We start from the raw sequence: 12,341 nt of genomic DNA on the forward strand, positions 1-12,341 counted from the left end.
TTTTTTTTTTTTCTGCGAAAATTTCATTTACTTTGCGATGAGATGAGCTTCGAAAATTTTTCATGCTATATATATTACTGGTAGTAGTTCTTTAGCTCAGTTCTATTGTCCCCTGCTATAAGAACCATTATACAAGAAAACTTGACAAATCGTTACCAAACAGACAAGTTAACTTATATACATTATGTCATTCAGACCAGGATCTAGAGGTGGTGCCCGTGGTGGCAGAGGTGGTTCCCGTGGTGGCTTCGGTGGCCGTGGTGGCTCCCGTGGTGGCTTCGGCGGCCGTGGTGGTTCCCGTGGTGGTTCTCGTGGTGGCTTCGGTGGCCGTGGTGGTTCCCGTGGTGGTCCAAGAGGCGGTTCCCGCGGTGGTCCAAGAGGTGGTGCCCGTGGAGGTGCTCGTGGAGGTGCTAAAGGTGGTGCCAAGGTTGTTATTGAGCCACACAAGCACGACGGTGTCTACATTGCCAGAGGTAAGGAAGATCTTTTGGTTACCAAGAACATGGCTCCAGGTGAGTCCGTCTACGGTGAAAAGAGAGTCTCCGTTGAGGAGCCATCCAAGGAGGACGGTGTCCCACCAACCAAGGTCGAGTACCGTGTTTGGAACCCATTCAGATCTAAGTTGGCCGCTGGTATCATGGGTGGTCTAGACGAGCTGTTCATCGCCCCAGGTAAGAAGGTTCTATATCTAGGTGCTGCTTCCGGTACTTCCGTTTCCCACGTCTCCGATGTCGTCGGCCCAGAAGGTGTCGTCTACGCTGTCGAGTTTTCCCACAGACCAGGTAGAGAATTGATCTCCATGGCCAAGAAGAGACCAAACGTCATCCCAATCATAGAAGATGCCAGACATCCACAGAAATACAGAATGCTGGTCGGTATGGTCGACGCCGTCTTCGCGGATGTCGCCCAACCAGATCAAGCCCGTATCATCGCCTTGAACTCCCACATGTTCTTGAAGGACCAAGGTGGTGTCGTCATCTCCATCAAGGCTAACTGTATCGACTCCACTGTTGACGCTGAAACCGTGTTCGCCAGAGAAGTCCAAAAGCTTCGTGAAGAAAAGATCAAGCCATTGGAACAATTGACTCTAGAACCTTACGAAAGAGACCATTGTATCGTCATTGGTAGATACATGAGAAGCGGTTTGAAGAAATAATGATCGGACATCCCGTCTTTATTTTTTTTTCTTACTTATTCCACTATCACCTCTTTCTTAAAAACCCACTTATCATATCCATTTTATTTTTTGGTTTTACATATTTCCTCAAGAAGAAAAGCTAGTATGTTCGATTTGGCATTATCCTCTCTGCCTGCAATGCGCACCTGAATGGACCAATCGCACAAGTGAATCGATGTCATCAATCTGATCTCAATTGAAGCTTTCACATCAAAATAAAAATAACTGCATAGAAATTTGCACATTTGGAAACTTTTTTTTCTCTTTATGTCAAACAGGACTCTACTCGAAATGAATAAAGCTTACTAGCATAAACTTGTTCCTAGACATTTCCCCCCACATCCTTTTTTTATATCTAACATATTATTATCAGTACGATATTTTGTAAAATAGATCTTATTAAGAATTATTATATCTAATTACTCCCAGTGTTCCTAACTGTATATTGCCTTCATTAGAGAGACTTACCATTATAATGCCTTGGTATTACCCCGATCGGTCCTGCGGGTTTTGTCAGGTTAGCCGGAGAAAAATTAGCTGCAGAACGGCCTTTTGGAAAATTGACCTCCGATGGACCTAAAAACAAGCATATTCACACTCTGTTGGAACTAATATTTATTGCTTCTAAGTGGCAAACCTACAAGTCCACATAGTTTGCGCCGTTGCAGGAAGGTACTGTTGAACTGTCTATTAGCAAGTTTGTGTTAGCCCCAGAGGAGACAGAGAAAAGGCATCATTGCTGGGATTGCTTCGGGGATCAAAAGAGTTGATCAGATGGACAATAGTGTATAGGTTACTGATTTCTTGATAGATACTGTATTGTGGAAAAGGATGAAACGGGATGGTGAGGAAGATCCTGTCATAGTGTTAGACAGCGATAACGAGGAGCCCGCTAATAGTGAGCATGAGGGTGTGAGGCCGTTGCCTGCCATAGTGGTGGACGAGGAGGATAATAGCGGTGCGCCTGTTGAGGTTACTTCAGTTAATGCAGACGAAGGCGGTGATGATGATGAGTTGACTTTACTTCGTCAGTCTAATATCAGAGTACCGAGAAGGCAAATAAGTACGCCCGTTGCGTATATTAACCTTGATGATGAAGCTGCCCACCACGATGCGAGTGATGATATAGAATTTCTGGGTGGGAATTTAGTGCCTAATGCAGGCGATAATGATGAAGATGCAGTTACACTGCTGGAAGAACGATTAGCGGATGGTCTAGTGCCTCTGAACTTGCCCGGTGGCAGGAGGATCATAGTTAACGCTGCAAACGGTGAGGCGCCAGTACGCAGCTCTTTCGAGAGATTGATGAGGAATAACCAGCTTCGATACTTGCGAACAGTTCCTGCAGAGCGTCAGAATCAACGAGTACAGCGAAACTACAGACCTGTTAGAAATGATGGTATGTTTGTACCGGAGTCTGATGACAGCCAAGATGATGAATGGGAAACTCCTGACCTGTCTAGTGGCTATCAGAGTTCAGCGTCAAATTACCCTTCACGTCCTAGTTCTGCTTTGATTAATGATTGGGCAATAGCGAGGGCTAGGAATGCTGCAAGAAGGCGAACAAGAGCGATGACAGAGAGTCGTATAAGTGCGGCATTGGGACAACTAGCTGGTCTATCGGGTTCTGATTTGGTTAATGGTTACATAAATTTTCCGGTGCTTCCGCAGAGTATGGCATCTTATATGCACAATCATGTTTACGGCACCCCCATAACAGGTTCCGAAGACGATGAAGAAGCTCAGACTCAGAGTATCATTGATATTATACAGCAACGAGAAGAATCTGAGAGGGACAAACGGGTAAAGGAGTATACTAGGAAAAGTGAGTCTCAGAAAAAGAAGTTTTACGAGGAAGCTAAGCAGTTACCACCGGGGTACAGCGCCTCCTTTGCGACGCCTGAGGTTATTAGAGAGAATGATGATGAGGACAACAGCAATAATGACGACGATGAGGATATGATAGTATGCAATTTATGTGGAGTTGAGTTAGGAATCGGGATACCTGAGGAGTTTACTGGGATATCTAAGGAAGATTTTGCATTGAGTTTTGCAGAGTTAATGGATAAGTATGGGTCCAGATGTCCATACCAGAGTTTAGGTAAGCCTAGTGAGCTGGATCGGGATTTGTCAAAGCGAACTTATGTCTCTAATTGCGGCCACCTATTTTGTGGCAGATGTTGGAGGAGGTACTTGAATGCAAGGTCATTGATGAAGACGAAAGCTGGCAAGTCGTTAAATGTTAAGCTTGGTGCGTCTCATCCTGATAATTTTGCTCCCAAGGTTTGTCCAGCAGATAACTGTAAATATCAGATACGCTCTAAGGGTAAGATGAGAGAAGTATATTTCTAATGAAATATTTTGTTAGCATGAGGGGGGAGTGTCCACGACAACAATTTAATAACGTGATGATATAGCAATTAAACAAATCCAATTTCTGTTAAATAGGAAGTAAAATATTGTTAATGACTATATTGAGAATTTTTATGTAAGTAATCAACAATAGATGCACAAGGATATATAATTTAACTTTCTTAGCTAAGGCCTGTTTGACACAGTTTTCATATTAGTAGATCAAGTGTCAGACAGATACACATGGCTGCAAGACATGCCATCAAACAATCTTCGTTACCGTTCTGTGGTGGAGCTTGCTGCACATAGATAGGTTGCTGTTGTCGTACTTGTGGTGGGGGTTGGTAGTATGGCGGTGGTTGTGCCTGATAATACTGCCCTTGTGGTGCATACCCTTGTGGTGGTGGCTGGTAGTACTGTGGTTGTTGGTATTGCGGAGCAGAGTAGTACTGGTCTCTAGTGTGCACGTACTGGTTCTGGGCGTACTGGTTCCCGTAGTATTGTTCAGCGGACATCCGATAGTGTGATCGATCAGTACTGTGCAATCTATAAAAGTGCCTGAGAATTCAAAAATCAGGGTTCGCTATGATTGACAGCACTTTTTATACTGCAAGAAGTCGATTTGTCACTCATCAGCACTTTAGGAAATAGGGATTTACGGAGATTGTGGAATGTGCCTCGGAGCAAACAGTAAGGAGAAAGAGCATAAGTGGCGTATAGAGACCTAACTTATTTGAAGGAATAACAACATATATGTAGATATATTGTGAAGTTTTGTATCATATACTGTTGTAATAATATCGGTATAAAGAGACCAATACTCTGTTTACGTAATTGTAGTTTGCATTACAGTTTCGCTATGCATGGATCCACTCCCAAAACTTAAATTTCGGTAAATTCAACATTTTTATATATTGTCAAGATTCAGGTATACATTATTAGATGCTATTCTAAAAAATACAACCAACATATTACCAATGTAAACAATATCCCATAGAATAAAGGAAAAAAAACAAAAAATAATAATTTAGGTTTGTGTTTTTAGTCTCCCCTTCAGCTTCTTATTAATTAAATCTTGACACGTACAGCCACAAATTGAATACATAAGTAGTACCAAAAAATACCTTGAATTTTCTTCTACATATCCATGTACATATGACCATATGATAACCTCTTCATTAACACTCAATAAATACAATTTGTCTTTCACCAACATTGATCTCTTTATCATGGTATTACGGGTAACTGCTAGGGAAAAAAAAAGTTGGGCAGAAAGTGGAGGGCAGGGATACGACAAGCGAAAGAACAAAGGAACATAATGGTGCAGATGAAGTTCGAGGGGACTGTATAAGAACGTCCTTTGATCTCTTTTGCATTAGGTCACTGAATTGGTCAAGCATACCAAAGAATTATTAGATTGAAAAGCAAAGATAAAGCATGGATCAAGAAACCATTGATAGAGATTACGACGTCATTGTCCTAGGGACAGGTATCACAGAGTGTATACTGTCTGGTCTCTTGTCTGTTGAAGGAAAGAAAGTGTTGCACATAGACAAGCAAGACCACTATGGTGGTGAAGCTGCCTCTATCACTCTTTCTCAACTGTACAGCAAGTTTAAGCAGAATCCATTATCTAAGGAGGACCGTGAGGCTAAGTTTGGTAAGGATAGGGACTGGAATGTTGATCTGATCCCCAAATTTTTGATGGCCAATGGTGAATTGACTAACATACTGGTACACACTGATGTTACTAGATATGTTGATTTCAAGCAAGTTTCTGGCTCCTATGTGTTCAAGCAAGGTAAAATCTACAAAGTGCCTGCCAATGAAGTAGAGGCAATCTCATCGCCATTGATGGGTATCTTTGAGAAACGTAGAATGAAGAAGTTCTTGGAATGGATTAGCTCATACAAGGAGGATGACAACAGCACTCACCAAGGTTTGGATCTAGACAAGAACACTATGGATGAAGTGTACTATAAGTTCGGTCTAGGTAACTCGACAAAAGAATTCATTGGTCACGCCATGGCTCTATGGACCAATGACGACTATCTACAACAACCAGCAAGACCAAGTTACGAAAGAATCCTTCTGTACTGCCAAAGTGTGGCCCGTTACGGTAAGTCGCCATACCTGTACCCTATGTACGGTTTAGGTGAACTACCACAAGGGTTTGCACGTTTATCCGCTATCTACGGTGGTACGTACATGCTAGACACACCTATCGAGGAAGTGCTATACAGCGACACAGATAAGAAGTTTGCCGGTGTCAAGACCAAGCTAGGTGAGTTCAAGGCTCCATTAGTGATTGCTGATCCAACCTATTTCCCTGACAGATGCAAGTCTACTGGTCAAAGAGTGATCAGGGCAATTTGCATACTAAACCACCCAGTCCCTGGTACAGGCAATGCTGACTCTTTACAGATCATTGTCCCACAAAGTCAAGTCGGTAGAAAGAACGATATATACATTGCCGTCGTCTCTGATGCACACCAAGTCTGTTCCAAGGGTCATTACTTGGCCATCATCTCCACTATAATCGAGACTGACAAGCCACACATAGAATTGGAGCCAGCTTTCAAGCTGTTGGGCCCTATTGAGGAGAAGTTCATGGGCATTGCCGAGCTATTCGAACCAAAGGACGATGGATCCAAGGACAACATCTTCCTGTCCAGATCATACGACGCTTCTTCTCATTTCGAGTCCATGACCGACGACGTTAAGGACATATACTTAAGAGTGACTGGTCACCCATTAGTCCTAAAGAAAAGAGCAGAAGAATGAAATGCCATCTTTTTTTTTCTTTCATATTTAAAGTATACGTAGTGTCTCTCTATACATTTGAAAAGTTGTTGTTTCCTAAGATACATCAAGAGCCTGTTCATATATCTATCAACCCCAGTTTCTTGGGACACCTAGCCCTAGTGTGCCCTACCTCATTACAATAAGAGCAATGTATCTTATTCTTCTTTTTCTTCTTCTTCTTAGGTGTTTGCATCTGCGGTTGCACCTGAGGTCCCTGCGGTTCCTGTGATCCGTCCTGTGGCTTCTTCACTACACCTGTGGCTATAACCAGCTTGGCTATCTGGTCCATAGCCTCCGACAGCTTCCTAACATCCTCCTCTAGCTCATTCTTGCCCATATCATTTGCGTAGCAGTGTCTATTCGGCTGAGCGTCTCTCTTTTTAATACAGTGCATTCATTGTAATATAGCACAGTTATTATAGAAAGCTTTTGATTTTAGTTATGCGGGACGTACGAAGATACATACCCAGACACTACTACAAGTTTCAATCACGAGTTAAATTAGGCTGTAATGGCTATTTAGTGGAATTGTTCTCCTTGGGAATTTTGGTCTGGGTTCGAACCCTACGGCCAGACGCGGAGGCACGCCTTTAATTATTACACCGTTTCGGTGGGGGCAAAGGAGCAAGCTGGGCTCGCCCAGCCTGTTCCTGCACCGTGACTTCCCGTGAACTGCAGTCGTCTCCCCCCTGTGGGGAAGGCGAGCCACCCAGGGACGTGTCTCGGTTCATCCAACCAATCGATCCTTGCGGGCGTTCGTGGCCCCTGCTGGCGCTGTGAGTAATCCAGTGTCCTCTAGGGCCGGCAACGTAGCTACGGTCTACCCTCCCTAGGAGGGGGGCCCACCTTCACCGCCGTTAGGGGAGTTTCATCCAGCGATGGCAAAGGTGACCCGTGATGGAGGCGGTCGGGATGGCACTGGTCCCGTGGTTACCTACCTGCAGTCGCGGTGGCATTATCCTGCCCTTCAATGGGCTTTGGGATTATCAAGACCACAATTTTTTTTTGCAACTGTTCAATAGATGTCCCATATCTTGCTACTGATGTATACCAAAGATGGATCATACTGTGTATGACGCCTGCAGCGATCTTATTTTAGAGCACGGCAAGGCTGTCAGTGCCGATGAAGTGCTTGCGGATAGGATCGGCAACTGCGTGCCGATCCCTCTCAAGACCCGGCAGGAGCTCGAGCTGCTGAGCCGCGGGGACAGAGCCGCCGGTGTGTTCTCCGGGGACGTGGTGCCGCGCATAGACCTGCGGGTGGTGCACTACTACGCGACGCAGCTGATTCTGGCGAAGTACCCGCAGCTGATGAACAGGTTCGACGAGACCAGCATGATCACGCTGGGGCTGCTGATTGAGCAGTGGGTCGAGGAGTACCTGAGCGGGGACAGTGCGGACGCTGTCGCCAAGCACATAGACTACAGACTGAACCCAACGGATATATAACCTGACTGTATAGACTAGGGCTCCCCCCTACCATTTGTATATTATTCTAATGCTAATGCTAATGCTAATGCTAATGCTATACCTTCCTTAGACTCGCCCGTGCAACATTGTTTCCGGATCAGCAGTCCTTCTTTTTTGAAAAATTTTCTTGCGATGAGCTCATCGCATCTCATCGAGACCAACATATAAGAAGCGCAAAGTCCCTGGCTGTACAGCAAGCACAGTACTAATACACGGACATAGACACACGACGCCATGGCCAGGAGAAGGAACTACAACAAGAAGAAGACGTTCGGTGCCCGCGACGACACCAATGCTCGCAAGGGCTGGAACGAGCTAGTCAGAGAGAACGCCAAGTGGGAGAGCTACTACAAGCTTTTGCAATTGTTCCCAGCTGAACAGTGGGACGAGTTCAAGACCACCTGCCAGTCGCCTTTGCCGCTAACTTTCAGAGTCACTGGCTCCAGAAAGCACGCTGACGAAGTGCTGAGCTTGTTCAAGACTAGACACCTGCCAAACTTGACCGATGTTGAGTTCGAAGGCAACAAGATCCAGGCCCCAAAGTCCCTTCCATGGTATCCTAACGAGTACGCCTGGCAACTAGACGTCCCAAAGACGGTTATCAGAAAGAATGAACAGTTTGCAAAGACCCAGAGGTTCCTAGTGGTCGAGAACGCTGTCGGTAACATCTCAAGACAGGAAGCTGTCTCGATGATTCCTCCAATCGTGTTAGAGGTCGAACCACACCATACTGTGCTGGATATGTGTGCTGCTCCAGGTTCTAAGACCACGCAAATGATTGAAGCATTGCACAAGGACACCGACGAGCCAACTGGTTTCGTGGTCGCCAACGATGCTGACTCTCGTAGATCTCACATGTTGGTCCACCAATTGAAGAGACTGAACAGTGCTAACCTTATGGTTGTGAACCATGATGCTCAATTCTTCCCACGTATCATATTGTCTGATGAACCATCCAAGAAGAAGGCCCAATTGAAGTTCGACAGAATCCTTTGTGATGTCCCATGTTCTGGTGACGGTACTATGAGAAAAAATGTCAATGTCTGGAAGGACTGGAATACTCAAGGTGCTTTAGGCCTACACACTGTTCAATTGAACATTCTAGACAGAGGTTTGCACTTGCTGCAAAATAACGGTAGATTAGTCTACTCCACATGTTCAATGAACCCAATTGAAAATGAAGCTGTTGTCGCTGAGGCTCTAAGAAGATGGGGTGACAAAGTCAGACTAGTTGACTGTAGCGAAAAGTTGCCAGGCCTTATCAGATCTCAAGGTATCACTCAATGGCCAGTTATCGACAGAAACATGGAAGAGAGAAAGAAGGAAGACGAAGGCATGATCAACAGTTGGTTCCCACCTTCTGAAGAGGAAGTATCCAAGTTCCACCTAGAGAGATGTATGAGAGTTTATCCTCACCAACAAAACACCGGTGGTTTCTTTATCACAGTCTTTGAAAAGGTTGTTGAGGAAGAAGAAGAAGTTGAAGAGCCACAACAAAAGAAGGTCAAGCTTGATACTCAAGCTCCAGTCAAGAAAGAGAAGCTACCAAGAGATGCAAATGAAGAGCCATTTGTTTTCATTGACCCTAACCATGCTGCCCTACAGACTTGCTGGAAGTTCTATGGTATTGATGATAAGTTTGACAAAACTGCATGCTTAGTTAGAAATGCCACTGGTGAACCAACCAGAGTTGTTTACACCGTTTGCTCAGCTCTAAAGAACATTATTCAAAGGAACGAGGACAGACTGAAGATTATTTACTCTGGTGTGAAACTGTTTGTATCTCAGAGAAGTGATATAGAGTGCTCTTGGAGAATTCAAAGTGAGTCTCTACCAATTGTCAAGCACCACATGCAATCAGACAGAATTGTTAAGGTAAAACCTGAGCTTTTGAAGTTATTGTTAGTAGACTCTTTCCCATCTTTTGAAATGATTCAAAATGAACATATTGATGACGATTTTGTCGAGAAGATGAAGGAGATCAGCTCCGGTTGTGCCTTTATCGAAGTTATCAGAGATGATGAAAACAAGGAAAACCTATTCTTGCCACTATGGAAGGGTAACAGAAACGTCAACTTGATGGTCTGTAAGGAGGACACGCACGAACTTCTATATAGAGTCTTCGGTATTGAAACTACTGCAAAGGATAATCCAAAGGCTCAAGCCCAAAAGAATGCTGCTGAAAAGAAGTCTGAACAGGATTCAGAAAAAGAATCAGAGAAGGAATCCACTGAACCAGCTGTTGAAGCTTAATGAATTTCTTGAATCTCATATTTAAAATGTAATAGAATAGCACTTTACACTGTATATTAGCAAGTCTAAAACGCATCATAATAGTAATCACCATAATTCATCCTTATTCACGGTGTGGCACTGAGGTAACGCGTGAAGTAGGCCTCAGTTCACTACTACAACAGCATCGCATCGATGAGGTAGCATATATGAATCTGATGGAAGCTCGTATGTAGAAGTGAATTCGAGGGACCCTTAATACCACTTGTAAGAACTACAGCAAAATTACAATGAGCAGTGAAGGACAGGGTCAAACAGAGGAGATCAGCGCATCAGATTTTGTTAATCAACAAAAACAATTAGAGGATGAAGCTAGAGAGCTGATGCCTTGGGAACCTAAGCAGTGTACATATGAGTTGGGATCGATAAGACAACCTGTGTTTGCGTGCCGTTCCCATAACCAGATTGGAATATGTTACTCATGCTCCATTCTATGCCATACATCTTGTGACATAGTAGAGCTGTTTACCAAGAGACATTTCACTTGTGACTGTGGGACTGAGAGGGATACAAAACCTGCAGATGAGGATGGTATTCACTGTCAACTAAGAAAGAATAGATCGAAGGATATATCCTCTGACAGCAATGAGTATCGTCAAAATTTTAAGGGACTTTTCTGTGGATGTTCAACAGAGTATGATCCGGAGAATCCAGCAGTAATGCTACAATGTGTGCTGGGCACCGAATGTGGTGAGGACTGGTTTCATGACTACTGTATACTAGGTAAAACCAAGGAGGAAGCTGATGAACTACGTGCGAGGAAACAGCCTGATGCTGAGAATGACGACGAGTTGGAAGATCCGCTAGCTGGCATGCCTGATCTAGAAACTTTTGATGCTTTTGTGTGCTGGAAGTGTACTAGTAAATATGAACAATATTTCAAGAGACTTTTATCGCATCCTCTGTCAGAGACAGTTATAGCGAAGCAATTATATCGTCAGTGCTCGGAGGTCAAGGAGACAGACGACGGCAAAAGAAAGCACGATGAGGGATCCGAGGACTACTCTTTGTTCCTTAAAAAGGACCACGAGAGTGCTTTCAAGAAGATACTAAAGTCATCCGAAGCGGATTCCAAGATTCGCATTTTCTTGACCGATTTAGCGCCACATCTGATCAAGGACGAGCCCGTGTACGAGCCACCGGAAGAGAAGGAAGAGACACTGTCGATTGAAGCTCTAACTCGACAGATAATCCAGAATGCAATGGATAGGCACACTGCTGTGGAAGGGCTGACAGCGTTCCACTCTTTGAAGGACAAGCTGAACTCATTCCTGGCACCGTTCGCTGAGGCCGGCCAGACAGTGAAAGAAGAGGACATAGTCACCTTCTTCAGCAAATCGAAACACTAGAGCATGGGATATATAGAATTCTAAGTATAGCCATGTATGTAACCCAGAGGCGGCCGGCTCTGGCATATGTGAGAGGGACATAAACCGGTATGTTCAAATATAATTTCAGAATAATTGAAGTCATCGATGCTATTTCTGCAGTTGAAAAAAAAAGAAAGATTGATAGCTGAGAGGCGAGAGAGGTACTGCTGTAGATACCGTTTTAAGGAGCAAATGTATTAAGATAGAGGTATATAACCAGCTCAAATACCACAATTTCAACTCATTGGGTGGAACATTTAAGTGCTGTTCTTTTTTTTTTGTGTGATTTTTAGAAGCATTGGGGACTAATTGGATAAAGATGTCGTATCCTGAAGTTGCAGTATTTGATCTCGATTACACAGTGTGGCCATGTTACTGTGACTCGCATGTGTTCTCCCCGTTCAAGCCAGTGGTCAATGACAATGGCGAAGTGCATACTTTGGTTGATCGTCACGGGTTTGAAGTTACTTTCTTTCCGGACATCCCACGGATATTCACCGATCTGAAGGACCACGGCGTCAAATTGATCAGTGCATCGAGAACTTGGGCACCCGAGGTAGCGCAGGAGTTACTCAAGGGTTTCAAGATCAGATACCATGGCAAGCTAGTGACCTTGCATGAGATGTTTGACTCGTTGAAGTGGGGTGAGCGTAGCAAAGTGGGCCACATTCAGGACGGTATGAAAGAGATCTACGGATCCACTGAGCTAAAGAAGTACAGGATATGTCTATTCGATGACGAGTCCCGAAACAGAGACGTCGAACGTCACGGAGTCAAGTTCATATACATACGGAACCCAGAGAAGGGTCCTACGTGGTCTCTGTACCAGAAGTACCTGAACGGTGAACTGGACTAGCATGTAGTCTACATAAACT

At 44.3% G+C, this 12,341-nt stretch overlaps 9 protein-coding genes across 9 annotated transcripts; 7 read left to right on the forward strand and 2 right to left on the reverse strand.

Annotated features, from left to right (window-relative positions):
- Positions 1-184: 184 nt before the first annotated feature.
- Positions 185-1,156, forward strand: NOP1 (rRNA methyltransferase NOP1; the record flags this gene model as incomplete). The annotated part of the gene is made up of 1 exon (XM_448306.1): positions 185-1,156. One exon carries the CDS (start codon positions 185-187, stop codon positions 1,154-1,156), a length of 972 nt encoding a protein of 323 aa, XP_448306.1.
- Positions 1,157-2,008: 852 nt separating this feature from the next.
- SLX5 (SUMO-targeted ubiquitin ligase complex subunit SLX5) lies at positions 2,009-3,529 on the forward strand (the record flags this gene model as incomplete). The annotated part of the gene is made up of 1 exon (XM_448307.1): positions 2,009-3,529. The coding sequence occupies one exon, from the start codon at positions 2,009-2,011 to the stop codon at positions 3,527-3,529; it is 1,521 nt and encodes a 506-aa protein (XP_448307.1).
- Positions 3,530-3,738: 209 nt separating this feature from the next.
- On the reverse strand, positions 3,739-4,044 carry GVI51_K01749 (uncharacterized protein; the record flags this gene model as incomplete). The annotated part of the gene is made up of 1 exon (XM_448308.1): positions 3,739-4,044. The coding sequence occupies one exon, from the start codon at positions 4,042-4,044 to the stop codon at positions 3,739-3,741; it is 306 nt and encodes a 101-aa protein (XP_448308.1).
- Positions 4,045-4,966: 922 nt separating this feature from the next.
- On the forward strand, positions 4,967-6,313 carry GDI1 (Gdi1p; the record flags this gene model as incomplete). The annotated part of the gene is made up of 1 exon (XM_448309.1): positions 4,967-6,313. One exon carries the CDS (start codon positions 4,967-4,969, stop codon positions 6,311-6,313), a length of 1,347 nt encoding a protein of 448 aa, XP_448309.1.
- A 97-nt stretch (positions 6,314-6,410) lies between these two features.
- GVI51_K01793 (uncharacterized protein) lies at positions 6,411-6,728 on the reverse strand (the record flags this gene model as incomplete). The annotated part of the gene is made up of 1 exon (XM_448310.1): positions 6,411-6,728. One exon carries the CDS (start codon positions 6,726-6,728, stop codon positions 6,411-6,413), a length of 318 nt encoding a protein of 105 aa, XP_448310.1.
- A 484-nt stretch (positions 6,729-7,212) lies between these two features.
- Positions 7,213-7,783, forward strand: RRN10 (Rrn10p; the record flags this gene model as incomplete). Its single annotated transcript, XM_448311.2, has 2 exons — positions 7,213-7,263; positions 7,391-7,783. 2 exons carry the CDS (start codon positions 7,213-7,215, stop codon positions 7,781-7,783), a joined length of 444 nt encoding a protein of 147 aa, XP_448311.2.
- Positions 7,784-8,038: 255 nt separating this feature from the next.
- On the forward strand, positions 8,039-10,057 carry NCL1 (tRNA (cytosine-C5-)-methyltransferase; the record flags this gene model as incomplete). Its single annotated transcript, XM_448312.1, has 1 exon — positions 8,039-10,057. One exon carries the CDS (start codon positions 8,039-8,041, stop codon positions 10,055-10,057), a length of 2,019 nt encoding a protein of 672 aa, XP_448312.1.
- A 269-nt stretch (positions 10,058-10,326) lies between these two features.
- GVI51_K01859 (uncharacterized protein) lies at positions 10,327-11,445 on the forward strand (the record flags this gene model as incomplete). The annotated part of the gene is made up of 1 exon (XM_448313.1): positions 10,327-11,445. One exon carries the CDS (start codon positions 10,327-10,329, stop codon positions 11,443-11,445), a length of 1,119 nt encoding a protein of 372 aa, XP_448313.1.
- A 340-nt stretch (positions 11,446-11,785) lies between these two features.
- GVI51_K01881 (Mg-dependent acid phosphatase) lies at positions 11,786-12,322 on the forward strand (the record flags this gene model as incomplete). The annotated part of the gene is made up of 1 exon (XM_448314.1): positions 11,786-12,322. The coding sequence occupies one exon, from the start codon at positions 11,786-11,788 to the stop codon at positions 12,320-12,322; it is 537 nt and encodes a 178-aa protein (XP_448314.1).
- Between the last annotated feature and the right edge of the window lie 19 nt (positions 12,323-12,341).

Source organism: Nakaseomyces glabratus, chromosome K, assembly GCF_010111755.1.
Source record: "Nakaseomyces glabratus chromosome K, complete sequence".
Lineage (NCBI taxonomy): Eukaryota > Fungi > Ascomycota > Saccharomycetes > Saccharomycetales > Saccharomycetaceae > Nakaseomyces > Nakaseomyces glabratus.